The sequence below is a fragment of the Toxorhynchites rutilus genome, chromosome 2, assembly GCF_029784135.1.
Source record: "Toxorhynchites rutilus septentrionalis strain SRP chromosome 2, ASM2978413v1, whole genome shotgun sequence".
NCBI classification, from domain to species: Eukaryota; Metazoa; Arthropoda; class Insecta; order Diptera; family Culicidae; genus Toxorhynchites; species Toxorhynchites rutilus.
In genome coordinates, this window is record NC_073745.1 from 214435896 (window position 1) to 214457784 (window position 21889).

Sequence of the window (21889 nt, forward strand, 5' to 3'; positions counted from 1 at the left end):
TGTATATAAAGTTACTCATATTCAAACATCGTTCATCAGTCGAACAATCTTCCTTATAGAGTGAATAACAGTATACCACAATGGACTACACAAATTTTTTTTCGTGTTGTAGAGCGTTTCCGAAAAACGGTAAGAAATGTTCATCTGAAAAACGTTTCTTAACCGTGTCAATGATTGAGAAACTTAAGTCAATGGGATACAACATCCTTTTAGATACATCTTTAAAAATTTGCGGATCATGCCGTTTATCTGTATACTCTTCCAAACCAAAGCAGTGTAATACTGAGGAGCAGCAGTAGGAAATACTTTAGAAGAAGTACCATCAATAGTTTCAGTCGTTTCAGCATCTTCGCAAGATTCCCAAAACAGCAATATACCAGAGTATTCCCGAGCGTACAACATCGAGCTATTCAACAAGGGAATCAACGTTTCACCAATAATGACGAAAAGACTTGGAGAGGCTAGTTACCCCGAACAAAAATTCAAAGAAATTTCTAAAGGTATTAAAAGAAATCTATTTTCCTTTTCACATGAAGTAGACGAAGAGCCGAACTTTAAACAAAAGGCAAAAGAGTTTGATGAGATTATCAATCAGCTCAAAGAGAAATTTGACCACACAGAGACAACAAGATCAGAAAAAGTTAGAATTTTAACAGTTTTGCCTAAGTCTTGGTCCGTGCAAAAAATGGAAGAAGAATTTGGCGTTAATAAATATATGGCAATTCAAGCCAAAAAACTGGCAAAAGAAAAAGGTAAATTGTCGACACCACATAGCAAATATGGACCAAGTTTAAGTGAAGATGTTAAAAGTCATGTTTCGGAATTTTATAGTGACGACGATATCAGTCGATCATTACCTGGAGAAAGAGACTATGTTTCTGTAGCCAAAGATGGGAAGCGTCAACACATCCAAAAAAGGTTATTAATAACATCATTACGGGAAACTTTTAACAGATTTAAGGAACTTAATCCAAATTGCAAAATTGGATTTAGCTCTTTTGCATCAATGCGTCCGAAGCATTGCAAATTGCTGAGTAGTTCAGGAAATCATAACGTTTGTGTTTGAACATTCCATGAAAATGTAAATCTTATGCTTCATAGTCTCAACAAATATTCCTTTACCATTGAATGCAAAGAATATATGGAAAAAATACTATGTAACATATCAAATAGATCAAAATACTGTTACCTTCGTGAATGTAAAAAATGCCCAACAATGAATGAGTTTGGAAACTGGTTTCTAGATGAGCTTCAGGAACGCAATTTAATTGAAATCACTTATGCACAATGACATTTTACTGATCGATGCGACATAGAAACTCTTGTAAAACTGGTGGAAGAATTTGTATCGTATTTTTACGAAAAAATAGAAAAATTACTTACTCAAACACAACAGTCCACATTTCTTAACAATATAAAAGCTAATTTGCAAGAGAATGAGGTTGTTGTGATTTGCGATTTTTCCGAAAATTATTCATTTGTGCTTCAAGATGAAGTTCAAAGTCATCACTGGGACAATGATCAAGCAACAATCCATCCATTCGTTGTTTATTATAAAGATAAAAAAGGTTCTCTGGAAAATTTAAGCTTTGTAGTTATATCTGAAGTTTTAAGTCATGACACAATAGCTGTGCAAGTATTTATTTCTAAATTGGTAACATTTTTGAAACAACAAATGCAGGTAAAAAGAATAAAATTCATGTCGGATGGTGCTGCATCCCAGTATAAAAATAAGAAAAATTTTGCGAGTTTATGTCAGTTTAAATCGAAATACGACATTGACGCTGAATGGCATTTTTTGCAACATCACACGGCAAAGGACCTTGTGATGCAATTGGTGGTACATTAAATCGGATGGCAACAAGAGCTAGTTTGGCTAGGCAGCATGAACATCCGATTACGGGTGCAAAAACGTTATTTGACTGGGCTAGCAAGCGAAAAGAAGACTATCTTACAAAATTGTCATTTTCATATATGTGTGTATACAAGAAGAATATGATCAGGGTGTGGAAGAGTTGAGTAGCATGTATGATAACACCAAACAAATTCCAGGTACCCAAAAGTACCATTCTTTTGTACCTGTATCCGAGAATGAAGTAGCAGCAAAGTTGTACTCCAACGACAATGCAGCAAGTTATCATAATGTGTATAGAAATATAAGAAAATAATGAAAAAAATTGATGATATACAACAAAATTGTTAGTTGATAAAAATAAATGTTGATAAAAAATAAATGCTAAAAATTTTAGTATTATTATTAGTATCTCTGAAACTCCGTTATATATAGGAATTATTTGACCAAATTGTAGAGAATTATATTTTTTCCTTTTATAAATGTTGTGTTCTGTTGACGCAACATGTATAATTATGTTAAAAGTTTGTATTAAGATAATTTTTTAATATCGCTACGTTTTGTGTTAACCCACATGTCTTCAAATGTTTTTCAACGTAACTCCTAAACAAATATTTTACCATAATGATATATTTGTAAAAATTGTTGGAAATTATAAGAAAATTCATTAAATGTCATGAACATGACGGTATAACACGACAAACATATTAAAAAGGAATATTTACTATAAAAAAGACAATAAATTAGAAATATGTTTCAAAATATCTCGGGAATTGCTGCATTTAGAACCATAATTTGTGGCTAAAAATTATTGTTAACATACAAAAATTCGAAGTTTCGAAAATTCATAACAATTCATAACAATTCGATGTTTCCACAAAGTTTGTCAAAAATAGTTTTACCATCTTGGACCTATTTTTTAAATTTTCTACATGACTTCTATTTTATATGAAAAAATTAAAAAAAAAATTAATTTTGGATATTGCAAATTAAAGTTTTTTTTGTAAATAAAAAAAGAGTACTATTTTTTTTCTCAGTGTATATTTTTTCATGTTTAGACATCAATACTCTACAACTCTTTCTAAGACACTATTTCGGTACGACTCATAGTTTTTGAGATATAAATTATCAAAGATTTCTCCTACTAAAATCGATACGCCCTTTTCAAAAGTTACGCTTGAGTCAAAAAAATCCCAATTGCTGTGGAAAACTCATATTTCCTTCAACCCAAACGGAATACACACTTTCATTCGAATCAAAAATACTCATGTTTTGTCATTTGTCGATTTCATTTGGAATTGCTCTGCTAGTACTTATGGCTGGATAATGCAGATGCAGCTGAACTGATCATTTGGGTGTTGGTCGTACGATAAAAAGAATGTGCTGACTGCACTCGAAGCCAGTTATGTTTATGTTTTAAGAAGTGAATTCCATAACCCTTTCGGGGTTCGACGAAAATACGTCGGTATATGATAGATTTGATTTCCAGGCATTCAATTTTGTGCAAGGGATAAGGGACCCCATAAAAAATCGTACAAAACTTCACAAGTAAGTTTAAAACATAGTTCCAGGTATAAAATAACTCAAATCCTGGTGATTTAGAGTTAGATCAACGTTCGGTTTCCTTCTGTTTTCCTGCCATACGTTGGGACATGTTGTCTTCTCGGTTGCGCATCGGAACGTGTGATTTTAACTGAATGTCGGAACTTGTTACTATTATAAATCAAGTCATACACAACATATTGCATTCAATTGAAGGAGAGGAAAATTTTGATGCAAATTTGCGTCACGCATCAAGTGATTTCACTATTCTGCTGAGCCCTATGTTATGCAAGTACATCACGAGTGAGACTCGATATTGTACGGGAAAGGGTTAACTTGCTCATTTCACTTCAGTCAGATTCGTTCTTCATTGTTTCATTATGACCTATCCGGATGAAGTGTAATCAGTATCTTCTCTACACACACTGAACCATCGATTCTTCATATTCGTAATTTTCGACGTGGGACTACGTCTGAAATGAAATGAAATGAAAATGAAAACAAAATGAAATGAAAACTTAAACACAGAACATGCAGGAAAAATGAAAGATTTCGAATGCTTATAACTCGAACATTTCTTAATAGTTCGGAAAGATGTGTGCATCAATTGATAGGAAATATTTCTACGCATCTTTCACAATGAATAAAATGTTCTTTTACATAAGATAAACAATTGAATAACTGTGAAATATCGCGTTATCTAAACGCTCTAACTGGCACGTTTGGATTGGCCCGATTTACGTTTTCCCCAACACAGACTTCAAAATCAATGTGCCTGGGGGAATCCGCTTTGAAAATACATGCAAGTCGGGAATGTTTTTGTTTACGCAATTTGTTTCCCTAACACAGGCTTGACATCACACGAAAAGTTCGAAAATTCATTCAAACAGCTAACGAATAATTTTTCCCCTTGAAGTTCATCAAAAAACGTACAAAATGACATCCTTCCTATTTTTCAAGGTTATTTCTATGCTAAGAAATGTTCTACTTTTGCGATCAAATTATAACTGAAACAGGCTTTAAGGGGCCCAGGAGTTTGCTCACGAGGCTGAATAGCTTCGATACATCGGACACAACAGCTATATTAAAAAGAATGAAACGAGGCGGCACCTTCTACGTTTGTAATTCAAATTTTATTTTAACTCTTTGGGGTCGTTTGACTGCTCTCAGCCACCACAGCACGGAGCTATACAACACTTTATCAGTTCACATTTTTTACAAACGAATTTTAATATCTAGTGAACTTGTTCACGAATCAAAACGTTGCTTCTATGAATAATAAATAACGATACTCAGTTACCTATGTTACCCATGCTTGTGGAAATGCCTAATGCAACATGTCATGCATTGCGGCAATGTGTAGATGTGAAGAGCATTGTTCTGTATGTTCAAACAGAAAGAACAAGACCCAAAACTAATTCTTTCTGTAATATATGCGAAAACCAGGGCTGCATTTTAGGGACTGTTTCAAAAGATATCACGAAGAAAATTTTTTACACATATTCTTTATGTGCAAGTAACACATTGAAACACATGTTCAGTGAATATTTATCTGTTCACGACAAAAATAATCATGTTCATCTTTCATAATCTCACAAGTTATGAATACACTGCATATAATCTCATAAAGTTATACATCACTGCTATTTCAAGTAAAAATAATTACGACCAGTACGATACCCATGTCCAAATTTAATACGACCGCAAAGGGTTAAATGCATAAATTGAAAATATTCCGAGAAAGAGCCTTTGTCAAAAAGAAGAATATATCAATGAAAATGTAACCATGCCAAACCGATATAGTGGTTCTCAGATTTTCGTGAAAATTTATAGTTTTGTTCCTTTCCACAAATATTATACTCATATTTTTTTTATTTTTTTCATTGGGGTGTCCATGTCCATTTTAGGGCGGTCCGAAAAATCATTTGAAAAATTTCATGCCAACTCGTCTTAGGCGCTGGCAGCACCATCTCGGATAGTACTGAAACGTTGTGGGTGTAACGACATGGGTCATTTAAGTAACCTTGCATACTTAGAATACTCGGAAAAGAATTAGACTACTTTTTGGAAAAAGCCAAATTTTTTTTCTTAACTTTTTACAAAAAATTATAACTTAAAAACTATTAAAATTCATTTTTTTCAAAAACATCTTTTTTTTAAATTTCCAAAAATATATATGTGAATAGCTCTTACTATTTCCAACAAGTCGTCCCCACATCGGAAGATGGGTGCTTTTACAGGGAAAAGGTATCATGGTTTTTAAGTTATGATTTTTTGTAAAAAGTTAAGTGCTTTTACAGGGAAAAGGTATCATGGTTTTGAAGTTATGATTTTTTGTAAAAAGTTAAGAAAAAAATTGGCTTTTTCCAAAAAGTAGTCTAATTATTTTTCGAATATTTCAAGTATGCAAAGTTGCTTAAATGACCCATTTTATTCTACCCACAACGTTTCACTGCTATTTCAGATGGTGCTGCCAACAGTCAGTCGAGTTGGAGTGAAATTCGTCATTTTTCCTCTTTTTTAAAAAAAATGACTTTTTTCAAAAATTCATAACTTTTGAACCACTGGACCGAGTCAAGTGATCGAGATATCAAATTGAAGTTAATGAGCTAGTCTTATTTTGAAAACAAGCTGGCGAGAAATTTGAATTTTGTTTTCGTAATTATTGACTGTATTTGTTTCTCATAGCTTCGCGTTAAGAAATATATTCTTTCATATTTTTTTTACATAACCAAACACAGATTTGTGTTTTTTTAATATATTTTATAGTATAGTATATTTTAGAGTATATTCTTCCCTTTCAAGGAGTTTTCGAGAAAAAATATAAAAAAATATGGCGTCATCTATCTTTAACCAGGTAAATTATAAAAAAAAATACAATCAATAATTACGAAAACAAAATACTTTTTTTTTTGCGAGTGTGATATTTTACAAAGAAAACTAGTTCTTTTATTTGAATTTGATAGGTCAAAAGTTATGAATTTTTGAAAAAAGTATTTTTTGGAAAAAAGGGGAAAATTTTATTTTACGGACAACAATATAAATCGGCACCCTAATAAAAAAAACTACGGGTCTTAAATTTTGCTGCGATAAGGAACATACTATATGGGCTGAAAAATTTCAGAATTTTTCAACAGATGACGCCACTAGAAAATGAACAAGGTTCATTTTGAGAGGTTAATTTGTCACTAGCTTATGTGTGAAGTTTCGTGATATTTCGTTTATTTGTTCGCAAACTACAGTTGTTTACACGTCACTACCTGAGCATTCTTAACGAAATGGAACAAGAGTTTCTGCTCCTTCGAGAACAACAGTTTATCGGTGGTTTAGTGAGTTTAAAATGGGCCGTATAAGCGCCGCAGATGCATATCGCTCTGGTAGGTCAAAAAAGGCTACGAATCCAGAAATCGTAAAACAAGTGCGTCGACTCGTTTTGAACGATCGTGAAGTGAAGTTACGCGAGTTAGTCGTAGGCATTTCAAAAGGACGAGTGGGATACATTTCGCACGACATTTTGGACATGAAAAAGCTATCCGAGCGATGGGCGTTTGCTAACCTCGACCAAAAAACAGCTACGCGTTGAGGATTCAACAGCCGGTTTGGCGATGTTGAAGCATAATCGAGTGGACTTCTTTCGATGTTAAACGATAAAACGACGATAAAACGTGGATCCACTAGCACACTCCTCAGACCAAGTGTATTGCCCAAGTGTGTTGCCCTCGAAGGAAACTATGTTGAGGAATAAATACAGCTTTGTCCAAAAAACTGTTGTTTTCATTAAAATTCCCGGGACTTTTTTCAGCCAATGTAATAACTACCAATATTCTCGAGAATCTGAGAACTATTATATCGGTTTGGCATGGAATGAGATTGGCAAAAGCTTGGAGATTGTTATTGTTGTTTGTACTGTGTAATGAAAAGTTTTCAGATAGTGTGCTATCAGGTCTCCGCCAAGACGTGATTTTTATACTATTTTTCTGTTGGATTTGATTGAATGAATATGTCAATGTGACGTTTTTTCCTGAGTTGATTTCATAAATAGTTAGTGGGGTCGATCAATAAAATGATCAAATAGTGGATGGATTCTTCATCTGAAAGGACTATCTGATAATTTCAAAAAGGTGGTGTAGCACGGCTATTTGGCACGTCGGATTGGAGAAACTCATTTTAATAACTTCATTACAATTTGTTTCAAGTGGTCTTCTATTGAGGGCATCGGCCACCTCATTTTTTACATTTTTATATTTGACCTCGTAATCGTAATTTTCAACGCTCAAGCGCCAACAATATATTTAGAAATGAATAAAAATATAAGGTTAGATAAAAAGATACTTCGCAACGGTTTTCATACCACATGGTGAAGAGGGTTTGTGTGTGATTGAATCACACGTCATCTTGAACGGCATGAAAGCTCCCAGAGGAACCTTTGCCATCACAACGTAGGTATTGTTTGCGTCATTTTTATTAGATCACCTTGGGATCGATATCAGTTTCCCAAGGGTCAACATAGACGAAACCTATTTTGGAGCTCGGGGGGGTCTAAAAATCAAGCTCTATTAAAACATGTTCTTTCTAGAAACGTTCAAGATACTGTATGGGTTGTGTAACATGAACCAACTTGTTATAAGAATGACGAATATTTTAGTAGAAAGTATCATTGTTGTACTCAACGAGTCGATGAGCGTGCACAAATTCGTACAAGATGAAAAATAGAGCAAGTAAAAAAGCGTAAACAGGTACATTTTGACTTGCTTTGTATTGGACACATATACGCCATTTAATACGAAGGAAGTAATGATCAAATTCAAGCCCAAACATTTTTGCATTTAGATTGCAAGTTGCAAGTCTGCATTCTGAAATTTATTGGAGCTTGAGTGATAATACACTTTTCTACAAATTTGATTCTTAGTTACCTAAGCGCGTAACACAACCATACATTTTTGCTGTCCATGAAAAAGATATCGAAACGCCTTGTAATATTTTCCTTTGTTTTTTTTTTTTTACTTCAGGAAACTTTTCATCGAAAATTATAAATTTTCATTTTCTTTACGTAGGACTACATTTTACATTAAGAATGCCAAATCAGAAAAAGGGTCACGATTTTATGAAATAAAGTTAACATTAATAACTAATTTTGCTGCGAACGGATTTTAACGATTCACATACCAATCGAATCGGAAATTTTCTAAGATTTGTTCGATATGATATACATTACAATCCCATAGTATGTATATGGTTTAAATTGATGAAAATTGGAAGCATTCCCATTTCTTCATACATTTGTTCTGTCTATTTGTGTGCTTTCCCGAACAGAGCTGTCAATAACGAGCATCTTATGCCGCCGCTAGAATAAAAACAACGAAGGGGGATAACGAAAAGAGAATATTTGTATGTAAGCTGTCGCTATCGTATAAGTATTGCATCTCCTCTGAGGAAAATTCTGTGCCCGAAAAAACAAAGGTCGCTTAAAGGGTGTGTCACATCAAATTGCATCACGGAAAAAACGCTGTAGAAATTTAATTTTTAGGAATTATATCTTCAGCTTTCGCTTATAATCAGATAAGAGTGTATAGATCACGTTGGCCATGCTTCACTGTCAATTTTTCGTAAATTTGGAAAAATGTCGTCGAACGAAAAAGAGCGTCGTGAATTAATCCTGTGCACTCATTTCGAGAATCCGGAGTTGTCACATCGGGACATCGGTAAGATGCTGGGAATCGTCCAATCCACGGTCAGCAGAGTACTAAAACGATACTTCGAGAACCTAACCATCGACCGGAAGGTGAAGAATGGCAAAAATGGATGCTCCGTCAGTAAAAAGATCACAAGCGCGTAGTTAAGCAGTTCGGTCCGGGATGTCGCCAATAAGCTGAATTTGTCATGTTCATTCGTCCAGCGGACCAAGCAGCGGGAGGGCCTGCGTACATACAAGGTTCAGAAGGCTCCTAACCGCGACGAAAGGCAAAACATGGTGGGGAAGACGCGAGCCCGGAAGCTGTACACCGAAATGCTGACGAAGCCGCATTGCCTGGTAATGGACAACGAAACCTACGTCAAAGCGGACTTTCGCCAGCTGTCGGGCATGTTGTTCTTCTCCGCAGAGGACAAATTCAGTGTTCCGGAGGAGATTCGCAAGCAGAAACTATCCAAGTTTGCCAAAAAGTACATGGTGTGGCAAGCGATCTGCTCTTGCGGAAAGCGGAGCGCCCCCTTCGTGATGACCGGCACGGTAAACGGGCAGGTTTATCTTAAGGAGTGCCTACAGAAGCGCTTACTACCACTATTGAAGCAGCACGAGGGCCCGACCATCTTCTGGCCGGATCTCGCTTCGTGCCACTATTCAAAGGACGTGTTGGAGTGGTACGAAGCCAACGGGGTCACCTTCGTGCCAAAGGAAATGAACCCGCCCAACGCGCCGGAGCTTCGCCCAATAGAGAAATATTGGGCGATTATGAAGCAGGCCCTCCGGAAGAACCCAAAAGTTGTCAAATCGAAGGCGGACTTCAAGAGAAAATGGATTTCTGTTCAAAAAAAACTACAACCTGACGTTGTACAGAACCTTATGGACGGGGTAAAGAGGAAGGTGCGAGCATACGGGCTTGGGCTCGAAGTATGCATAAAAAGAAAATGCCAAAAGTTGTTTAATAGTTTTTATTTTACTGTCTAAAATTTTTAAAAGGATCGGTCTACTGGGCGATTTTCTACAGCGTTTTTTCCGTGATGCAATTTGATGTGACACACCCTTTATTCTGCTCGTTTTGTGTTTTATATTTCCCCTCGAGCTATGAACGCTAGCGAATATTTCACTTAAAGTTTATCGCTGCAAATGTGTGCATCTGTTAGACGCGTGTTTGATGCTTCTTGAATGGCGATGCACGGAAGATGCCTCTCGTTAAATACTCAGTGCAACGCGTGCATTGATATAAAGAAACAAATTGCGAAATATGCCCAATAAGTGTATTGTTCTTGTAAAGGAAATAATGAATCGTTGCTTCTCGAAACGGTTCTACAAAATCACGCGAGCCATTAGACCATTTCTGGGTCCCAGAAACTTTTTACTATAGAGTTATTTATGAACTTTCGACGTATCCGCAAATAACATCCGATATGATAAACCAAAATTTAAAAAAAAAGATAGCGTAGTCCTACGTCCTAAGCAGTCGTGTCTCGGATACAACCCATCGATTTTTGACGTAGGATTACGTCTTTCGGGAACATATTGGGGTACAAATTGAAAATCGAAAATCAATTACATCGTGAAAATTGTCCAATTTCAAACGTTTATTGCTCAGTCATTTCATGATGGATTGATGAAATTTTTGCGTCAATCGATTTCGGTACTCCATAACAATTTTTTATAATATATGTCATGAAACTAACTATCGAACAATTGAAAAATCTCATCCCCTATCCTAACGGAAATACCCACTTTCTGATTGGTCGAAATTTACGACACATGCGGCGGGTCCCTAACAGAGACATCAAAACCAAGCTGCCTGGGGGAAATCGGCATTGCAAATATATGCAAGTCGGAGGTTGCTTCATGAAATTTCATATCAATGACCGATCGTTTATTGTGAAAAATTTAGCACAAGTGTAAGTGTAAAATTGTATATAGTAGCAGTTGTGTTAAGAATGACTTGATATATGAAACGATTTATTTTAATTTCCTAAAATTAAAAACCAAGGTGTGTTCCCGCTCGAGAATGGGTCGTTTGGTTAAAGCTGTCTATTTTTTGTGTTCATTTTCACCCAAGGGAAGTTTATACGGCGATAAAAATTGGAAAAGTGAAGAAATATTCGAAAAAGTGATTTCCCATATCCTCTACATATAGTGTTAGGTGTTGTCAGTCCAATTAAAACTCGCATTGGGTTGAATAAACACTCAGAAATTAAAAATTATAAAAAAAAATCCATTTCAAATATGTTTTCTCTATATTAAAGTAACATGTTTTTACTGATGAGAAAAAATGATAATTGTGTTCGGTATTGGTAATTATCTTATATTACATTGGTGAGTTTTTTTCTTCATTTCATACATACATATCACAGGAGGCATCTCGTCTAGGATCACAGAGGGCGGTTTTCATCATATCTCGTTCCACTTCGGTATCTTTTATCTAATACGCACCATCCAACGACTGTTTACCATCCTTCTGCCATCATCACTCGGTAAACACTGGTGGATTTAACATACAATACCCAACAACCAAACAAAACGGCCCTTTTCAGGGCCACCAAATCTTTATCAAAGAGTTTAACGATGTATTTCTTCAAACATATCCAAAATCAACAGATAGTCTAACGGAATCCTACGTCAACTATGCGATCGTGTATCGGACACAACCCTCCTGTGACTTTTTTTTGTTTTCGTTGATTGGTACATGATGTAGTTTTTTTTATAAAATAGTGACTACTCAATTAGCCAACAGTAAAGTTTCCAAATTGTTAAAAATTTTGTTTGAATAAGAAACAAACTAGATATACATATTGGAGAGGATGGTTGGATGGTTTAATTTTACCGTTGTGCAATAATTCATTCATTCCCTTTATATTTTAGCTATAACTTTTTATGTATACTAGTACGTCATCAATAGTATGAATCTCATGTATTGTGATTGTTGAACAAGAAAGTTCTTCCCCTGATTTTCATAAAATTCCTCGGGATTCATAAATTTCATGAAATAGTTATGATATTGGTAATGGCAGAACATGTACTCACCGAGACTTGGTTAAATAATTGCATCTATTCGTCGCAACTCTTCGGGAACGGCTACTCTGTAGACATAACGGATCGCAACGCTCAAAACAGCCGCAAATCAACGGGTAGTGGAGTATTGATTGCTGTTTCGTCAAGATACAGTTCCTGTTTAGATTGGAGTTCTCTATTTACCACAAAGTAGGAAGAATGACATCCCTGCTATTCGCAAACACATCGATTCAATCGGCGCAATTCATTCGAATCTCTCTCCTAACGACATTGCACTACAGTTTGATGACTATAATTTATGCGATGTACACTGACTGTAAACGAAGATGGTTACGCGTCAGTTGATCTGGATCGCTCTCGACTGTGTGCTACCAGTAGCTTATTTCTGGATGGGTTCGGCCTCCACGGCTTGTCGTAGATTAACAGCTTGGAGAATACTGAAAACCGCACTCTTGATCTTGTTCTCGTTAACGACATCGTGCTACCGAGTTACCTCATTAGCGAATCCATTGAAGCGCTGTCTAAGATTGATCCTCGCCATCCTCCATTCGAACTAGTCGTCGATTGTCCAACAGCTGTAACATACGGGACTGAACTTAATGATCCTGGATACGATTTCAAACGGGTCAATTTTGAGAATTTGTGTGCAGTATTGCTTGGTGTCGACTGGAATACTCTGGACAAGATTCAAGATATCGATGATGCCGTTGGATTCTTTTCCAACGCTGTACTTCAGGCGTTTACAGCACATGTTCCTTTGAGGCCTCCTCTGTGTAAACCGCCACGGTCAAACAACCGTTTACGCTTGCTGAAACGTCGTCGATCTGCTGCTCTACATTCCTACTGCAGTCAACGATCTCAGCACTCGAAGCTGCAGTTCAATCAGGCTAGTAATAAGTACAAGAGATACAACGCATTTTTGTATGCCCGATACAAGAATCGTATTGGTCGTACTGGTCGTTTGTCTACTCGAAGCGAAATGAAAACGGTCGTCCAACATCAGTGCATCACGACGAGTTTTCTTCTGATTCGATCAGTGGAACATGCGAACTTTTTGCTCGACGGTTGAAATGCGCTTTCAACATGTATAACTGTTTGCTTGAGCAAGTTAGATTAGCTGTCCAGGATGCTCCTCGGGATTTGTTTAGCTTTGAAAAAATCGCTGGAAAAAATCTTACCTATTCCCCATTCACAAGAAAGGAGATAGACGAGATGCTAAAAACTATTGCGGCATTAATTCTCTTTGCGCCTGCTCAAAACTGTTTGAAATCATCATAAATTAATCGCTTTTTGCCAGTTGCAAGCAGTACATATCAACGAATCAGCATGGTTCCTACCCACAAAGATCCGTGAGCACCAATCTAGTCGAGATCTCATATATCCGCGCCATGGATGCTGGTAAGCAAGTGGATACCGTCTACTTGGACTTGAAGGCAGCTTTCGACCGGGTTGATCATTGAATCCTTCTCGAAAAATTAGCGAAATGTGGTGTAGCCCCCGGTTTTGTCGAGTGGTTCGGATCATACCCGATGAATCGAACTTTGTGTGTGAAAATTGGGTCATATGAGTCCGAGTCACTCACAAACATATCTGGAGTGCCTCAGGGAAGCAATTTAGGCCCCTCATCTTTTTCATTGTTCATAAATGACGTGTCCTTGATCCTGCCCCGAGGAACGAGACTCTTCTATGCAGATGATTCTAAGGTCTACGTTATCGTTGAAAACATAGATGATCGTCATCATCTTCAAGGCTTGCTGAACATTTTCGAGACGTGGTGTGCACGAAATTGTATGACGCTGAGCGTTAAAAAATGCCAAATTATTTCGTTTACCAGGAAGCGAGATCCTATCACTACATGTTGTCTCCTATCACCTACATGTTGTCTGGCGAAGCGATGGAGCGGGTTCAACGAATTCCCGATTTGGGTGTAATGCTTGACGAAGAGTTCACATTCAATTACCACTGCAACGCTATCATCTCCAAGGCAAACAACCAGCTCGGTTTCTTTTTGAAAGTCATCGACGGATTCAAGGACCCGCTTTGCTTGAAATCTCTCTACTGTGCGCTGGTTTGTTCTTTCCTGGAATTTGCTTCTGTCGTATGGTGCCCTTTCCCCGGCATTTGGAAAGCGCGCATTGAATCTGTCTAAAGAAAGTTCGTGCGTCGTACTTTGAGGAATCTTCCATGGCGGAACCCAAGAGAATTACCGCCTTACGAGGAACGCCGTAACTTGCTGGGAATTGATACTCTGGAGGATAGGCGATCTACAGTACAAGCCATATTTGTTTCGAAACTGCTGAGAATTGAAATTGATTCTCCTTCCTTGCTAGCTAACCTCAATATGTATGCTCCAGAGCGCACCATACGTCACCGTGATTTCCTAAGGCTCGATTTCCGGAACAGTGTGTATGGTCAGCATGATCCGTTGGAAGTGCTGTCTGCTACTTTTAATAAGATTTTTCACCTCTTTGATTTTAACTCCACAAGCACAGTGCTTCGAAGCAGATTCAAAGAATATTTTAGAAGAAGTTGACAATCGCAATATATGTATTTGTATTAGATTTAAGTAGGTTAATTAAGACAATTTGGTGCTCCCTTGGCCGAGTGGTTAGCGTCATAACTAACATGCCGGGTGTTCGGGTTCGATTCCCGTTCTGGTCGGGGGAATTTTTCGTCAAAGAAATTTCCTCCGACTTGCACTGTGATCACGCGTATTCTAGAGCTTGCCACTCAGAATGCATTCAAGGCGTGTTATTTGGCATAGAAATCTCAACTAAGTACTAATAAAAAAAATGACGCAAGTAATACTACCTTGAGACGGCGAAGTTCCTCTAGGAACGTTTGTGCCATTGAAGAAGAAGAAGAAGAATTAAGACAATTTGATGTCAGATGGAATTAATAAATAATAATAATGATTGGTTCAAATCAAATCGTTTATTTCTGTTTTCTGAAATTTTTATTATTTTTGATAAGGAATGGTTTTATGGTCTCAAATTTGTTAGTAGCTATTATACAGCAATTCCATGAAAAAAGGTCCATAAAAAACAGCTCCGATTTTATTCAAATCTAGAATATTTACTGATTTTAGAAAGTTTTGGACATTTATCTTTTTAACAACGCCCGTAGAGTGCAAAATTGTGGTCTAAAAAATAGACGCCCAATTGGAAAATTTGTATGTTTTAAATCTATCAGTCCTACAATAAAAACGAAAAATGCATGTTATTGGATGAATTATAAATACCTTCCCAATGTTGACTAAACGTTACATCCTGTTTTTGTTCACTATTTCTTTATCCTCATCGATGGAGTGTGTTAATTTGAGTTTTAAATGTCAATGACTTTTGACGACCACCACGGGTTCCGGTCAAAATAGTTTAAACTTCGTTTAACTTGGGTGAATTTTCTGTGAGCCAAATCATGTCCTTCTATTCAAAACAAAGGCGGTACACAATTTTGATACACAATTTTTCACTTTTATTCTAATGTTTCCTAAGAATTGATCTCATGTGCTCCTTGCCTAAATGAATTATGTAATTTAGTTATAAAAAGTTTATTATATAGAAAACTAGCTGACCCGCTGAACTTTGTTCTGATCAGCCTTTCTCTTATGATGATGAATTGTACGTACGTATGAGAATCCTTCTTTTATACATAAAAAGCTAAACTAAAATTCGAAGGTTGAATTGTAAAATTTGTGAAAACTTATATTTGAGGGGCTTAGAATGCAAGGGGTGTAAGCGACTTGATCAATTTCTTTTCATCAACTTTTTCTGTAGTTAACTGCAAAAACGTTCCAATTTAAGTTTGCTATATAATCCGATAGTTGAGGTTCTGAACTATCTTCCACATTGTCAAATACAGCTGGGAATGCATTTTCAGCTATGTTATGACCAAAAGAGAGAGTCGATGTAAAGAAATCAATCAAATTACTTACAGCCCTTTCATTCTAAGCCCCTCAATTTTAAAACGTTTGTTGAGTTGAAAATCATTAGCTGAAATCTAATTTGTAAAATTTATTTCAGTAAAGTTGAACATAAAACACAAACAATAAAAATATGTTGATTACTTATATCAGCGAGATGCTTAATTCGTCTACCTTATTTTGTTCAATGGGAATACATGAATATTCGTCAGAGTCGAGAGAATACAATTAATTTTTCGACGAACTGAACTTTTTTCCTAAAACTAAATTTAGTTTTTTTCGATGATTCATCCTTTGATCATTGCACAATGGTCCAGGAGATGCATTTAAGTGGGAATTAGCATTTAGAGCTCGACAGTTATTCTCTAGACAAAAACTGTCTTCGACAATGTTGTTACATATTATAGAGCGCTCATTTATATGTTGCCAAAAATAGGGTGACCAATATTTTCGATGAAACAAAATATATAACTTTCTTATCTCTACAGATAGAGGTAAACCTAGTTCGATAATATTGTAGTCCCAGTTATTTGAGACATCTTTATAGAACAAAGTTTTTCTCTATCTTTTGAAAAAACCAATATAACGCATTGCTTTGTTCTACAAAGTTATTTAAAATAATTGGGCTTACAACATTGTCGAACTATGTTTACCTCTATCTGTAAAGATAAGAAAGTTAAGTCATCGAGAGTTCACCCTATTTTTGATAACATAAAAATAAAGCGCTCTATCATATGTAACAACTTTGTCGAAGACAGTTTTTGTCTAAAGAATAAATATCTCCCATAAAGTTGTTTGTTAACTAAGTTGCATTAGGGTAATCATGAAAAAAACCGGTTATTTTACTCTAACTTTTATATTTGAAACTCTACACCAAAATTGCCTTCGTACGACTCTTAGAGCTTATCAATACCAACATTTTGCGATGCAGAATTCGTCAATATTGTTGGTATTGATAAGCGTCCTGCTCAAAGTTATTGATGGGTTTTCACCCAAAAACTCATGATTTCAATTTTAATTTACTCAAATACAAAAGATAAAATAACTTTGAAAATCACATGTTATATAGAGTGAAATGTGTTCAACAAACATTTTTTATGTTTGCCCCAGAAAGAATGGCAAGCAATTGAAGAGAGCGTATTTTTTGGGAAGAAATATCGATAACTTTGAGTGAAATTGAGATATTGACAAGTTCTGCATCGCAAAATGTTTGTATCAGTATGTTCTAAAAGTCTTTCGAAGACAGTTTGTATGTAGAATTTGAAATATAAAAGTAAGAGCAGAAAAACTGTTTTTTTAATGGTGACTCCAACGCAAATTAGGAAATGGCGCTATATCGGTTATTTCAATAAATTGAAAAAAAAAAGTGCTACAAAGATGTTTTAAATAGCTGGTACTACAACATTGTCGAACTATGTTTACCTCTATCTATAGAGATAAGAAAGTAAGATTTCTAATTTCATTGAAAATGTTGGTCACATGTTGGCAACATGTAAATGAGCGCTCTATCATATGTAACAACTTTGTCGAAGATAGTTTTTGTCTAGAGAAAATATATTTTATTTTGTTTATTTTGAGTTCTTTTCTAAATTGTATCAACACCGAAAAATTAATTTTTTTAGAACATTCACAGCTCCGACAACGGTAAGCTTTTTTTAGAACTGCTTTCCAAAATAAAATTGTACCTTTCGCTTGGAGCGCCTGCCCACTTCCGGTTAAAATTATCTGCAATAATACGAAATTTTCGACCTTCTTTTAATTTGATTGAAACGCCCCGCACACATTTGGCTTAGCAGTATGCGTATTTTACCCAAATGATTTTTTCAAAACCCGGTGTCTTTGAACTTTATTTTCCATAATGAAACTAACATGTTCTTAACATGAAGGAACTGTGGTTTCAAACAATACGGTGCCAAACCACGCGTGCCACAATTGGTTCATTGAATGAAATGATTTGAATTGACTTTGTTCAAGTCAATCGCATCTAAATTAAAGTGACCAGATGGTCAGAGGTCTAACGCGGGACACAAAAAACAAAACGTTATGTATATACGTTATGTGAACATAAACCATAGTTAAGCGAGTCTAAACTGATCAGTATTATTTCTTTCTGGCTATTGGCATTCAGTTGTGATTTTTCCGTGGGTTAATTTTGTTTACGCCCGAAAATCACTCGCTCAATCAGAGCATTTACGCCTGGCAAGCACGATTTAAATTTTACAATTTTCTTCAAATTACCGAATGGAATGCTCGAAAATTCCAATTCATTTTCCATCGATTTTAGTGTTAACGTATGCATTTAAAATTAATGGACTAATTTGGATGGCGATGAAAGATAATTTAATGGAACAAATTTTCTTTAAATATTACGTTTATTAAGTCTACAACAAAAATGATTCAAGGCTGTTGATTCGCAGCAGCACTGTCAAGTAACTTGATGATTTTTCCATACTGCAAGCTCCACCCCACAGCGAAGGAGTTGGACATCCTGAAGCACTTTATGTCCGCTAGATATAGTCGATCTGGTATTTACAATATCATCTCTTTGCCGCTCCTTAAGCCGGGAGATCGAAGCAACCGGCCAAACGGTGGAGAAGAATCTGGCCAAAATGGACACTTTTATGCGGAAGCGTCAGACGAGACCGGCCGTATCTGAGCAGCAGGCAATCACCCAGAAGAAGTAGCTTGAGGTGCTGGTGAAAAACTTCTTTCCGGCGAAAGAAATGAAAAACTTCTTTTCGTACTCATAATGAAAGACGAGATGTACTTAATGCTAGAATTCAACGAATGACAGGGGACCGGGTACTTTACGTTCCCCAGGTAAGCGATGACGTCGAATATATCATTCACATTAAGTTCTCGAAGAAGGTCCTTCTCTGACAGACGTGAAGGGAATGTCCAAGCCGCTCTTCTTTCAAGTCATAGGGTGAACGGGGAGATATATAGTACGAAGTGCTTGCCGGAGTTGGGAAGGTGATGTGGTCTTTATGCCGAACCTGGGATCAACCCATTAAAGATCACTGAAGGATTCGTCGGCTGGAGATAAACATTGTCGCGAAGACCAACAGCCTTCCCAACAGTCCCCAGCTGCGCCCGATAAAAAAACTTTTGGGCGAATGGCCAAGATAGAGATACAGACGACCCCCAAAGCCACGAAAAGGTAAAATAACACGCCTATATACATCTTTTCCATGGTTCAGGTTCCGGCCAACCTCCGTAAGACCGCCCAGCGCTTCATTTACGATACTTCATCAAACAACTCTGCCTCTTCCTGTCGAGTATACACTAGTTCTTTCGACTTATTTAAAACGTTAAGCCCTGACCGAGCTAGGGGACCAAAGATGAACTTTTCGTCTGACTCACGTTGGTCCCTGCGGATCAATAGGGGACTTTTATAAAAATCATTTTCCAATTTTGTTGCTTTCGCTTCCAGTTGACACTCTCTAAACAAAAAGCCCAATGTCGGTGCGATAAAACCAGCTCAACGTGTTAATCTTTAGATGCATTAGAAGCGCTCGTGAGCAGTCTGCCAAATAAAAGTTTTTTTTGTGGTTCATCCATTTAAGAAAATCAACATGATCAAATTGTGATATTGAAATATATTTAAATCGCGGGACATTTTCGTTTCTTTTGCCAAATGCGGGATGTTTCGCGGGTCGGAATCTTTCGCGGGACATTTTGTTAAAATGCGGGACGTCTGGTCAGTTTAATCTGAATGCACCTAAAACTCATGTTTAATAAAGGAACAAAGTAGTTTTTCATTGTTTCGGCTTAAATTGAAATCGAAACGTAAATTCGACAATAAGCAAAAATTGAACAAAAATGACAAACCGAATTTTACCATTATCTACGATTTGTGTAACTCAACTAAAAAACAGCACATCGACCATCGCTGTGTAAATTACCATTCTGCCGAGTTCAATATTTACCATTTGTTACAATTCATATGCTGCCCCCTTCTTTCACACGTTCATCGACACTAATTATGTTGCGCAATTTGGCAAGAGAATTCTGTCCGCTCCGCCCAAGCACGATCCTCCACGCTTCATCGCCGCGAGTCCCGCACGGTTGCAGGAAAAATCTTCCAGTGCACTCCACTTATCTTTCTATCTACCGGCTAAACCAATGGAAACCCGGGCCGATAGTAAGAAAAGTGAAAATATTATAGAAAAAACCGAACTCGCCAATACTACCCCGTTTGTTTTGTTTTACTTTTTTGTTGTTACGTGTAGGATGGATCCAAGATTATCATCGGTGTGTGAACAAGTGATTAGCCGCAGGCAGCGAATTTTGCAACCTCTCTAAAAGTGCAAACAGACATGAACAATTCAGATGCGGTTACTATACAGTGGGGATGAGTCATTATGCATTAAAATCAATAATTATGCATTGCCGTCCCGGTTGCAGTTGCATTGGCCACAGAAGATGGCATGGAAGTGCTAGTGGTAGTGATAGTATTGCCGGTGTTCCAGCAAGGGATTGTAACCGTCCAACGCCAGCCAACGATCCGATCATGAGATAGGATTCATGGGGTTGGGAGAGCAATGGCGCGCAAATCGAATCGGTTGAACCGCGCGCAGAAGAAGGAATGCACCGAGTTCCGAAAGTGTGACTAACATTGCATTGCAGTGTCTGGTGGAACAAATATAGCTGTCCATAACCGTGTTAAGTGTAACCAATATTGCGAGAGATACGTTTTGGGAAAGTGACAGAAGTGATTTGTTACCATGAATACTGTCAGATAGGAGCATCTGCATACATAATTCGATATCGCCTGAGGAGAATCGAGTGAGTCGATTTTCCTCCCATATTGACATCGGTCACGATGAGGAAAATCGATGCCACCAATGCAAAATACCTCCTGCACTATCTATACTATACTCGGGATGACGAACAGTTTCGTTTTTATAAAAAGGTAAGCAGACACTGAAAACAGAAGTATTCGCTGCGAAAAAATAACCACGTTGTGAGCGAATCGAAAGCATAGAACTAGCGATCCACGCTTCAGTTACCCATAAAATATATAGAAAACACGCGTTTTTTTTTACTTACGTTGAACGTTGTTTGCCTAGTTGGAATGAAAAAATAAGTTAAATTGTTAGAATGCAGTCTTTGTTCATCTGATTGGTGAAAAAACACGAGAAATTCATTCTTGCTAGAGTTGTTTCGAGAAAAAAGCGTTTGAACTGAATTCAACATTCCATTTAATTTAGAATAATTTCATTGATCTACAGACTTCAAAATCTATATATATATAAATGGATTTCTGTCTGTCTGTCTGTCTACCTGTAGGGGTTTTTGGGGCCGGAGAAGCTTTTCGTGATAGTTTGAGACACCTCCCCCTCTCTAAGGGGGTGCTGCCATACAAATGAAACACAAATTTCTGCATTACTCGAGAATTATTCAAGCAAATGAATCCAAATTGAGCATGTTGAGGTATTGGGGTGCAATAAATGTTTCTATGGTGGTAAGACTCTCCACCCCCCTCACTAAGGGAGGGCTGCCATACAAATGAAACACAAGTTTCTGCATTACTCGAGAATTAATCAAGCAAATGAAACCAAATTTGGCATGTGGAGGTTTTAGGGTGCAATAAATGTTTCTATGGTGGTTAAATACCCCTCCACCTCTCTCAGGAGGGGCTGCCATACAAATGAAACACAAATTTCTGCATTATTCGAGAATTAATCAAGCAAATGAAACCAAATTAGGCATGCGAAGATTTCAGAGTGCAATAAATATGTCTGTGGTGGTTAGACTCTCCACTCTCCTCTCTAAGGTGGGGGGGGGATATTGCCATACAAATGAAACTCAAATTTCTGCATTACTCGAGAATTAACAGCTATCCATAAATGAAAACAAA

The 21889-nt window shown here is 36.8% G+C and overlaps 1 protein-coding gene across 6 annotated transcripts in view; it reads left to right on the top strand.

The window, feature by feature from the left end:
* The window catches only part of LOC129764698 (sodium- and chloride-dependent neutral and basic amino acid transporter B(0+)), a 294398-nt gene that overhangs the window by 255113 nt on the left and 17396 nt on the right, over nt 1-21889 (top strand). Inside the window, exon 2 of one of the 6 annotated variants that reach the window (XM_055764061.1) lies at nt 20259-20941. The exons of the other annotated variants lie outside the window; for them this stretch is intronic. Within the exon in view, the coding sequence (XP_055620036.1) occupies nt 20852-20941 (90 nt within the window). The 5' untranslated portion in view covers nt 20259-20851. The remainder of the gene's footprint in view (nt 1-20258; nt 20942-21889) is intronic. 6 annotated transcript variants of the gene reach the window in all.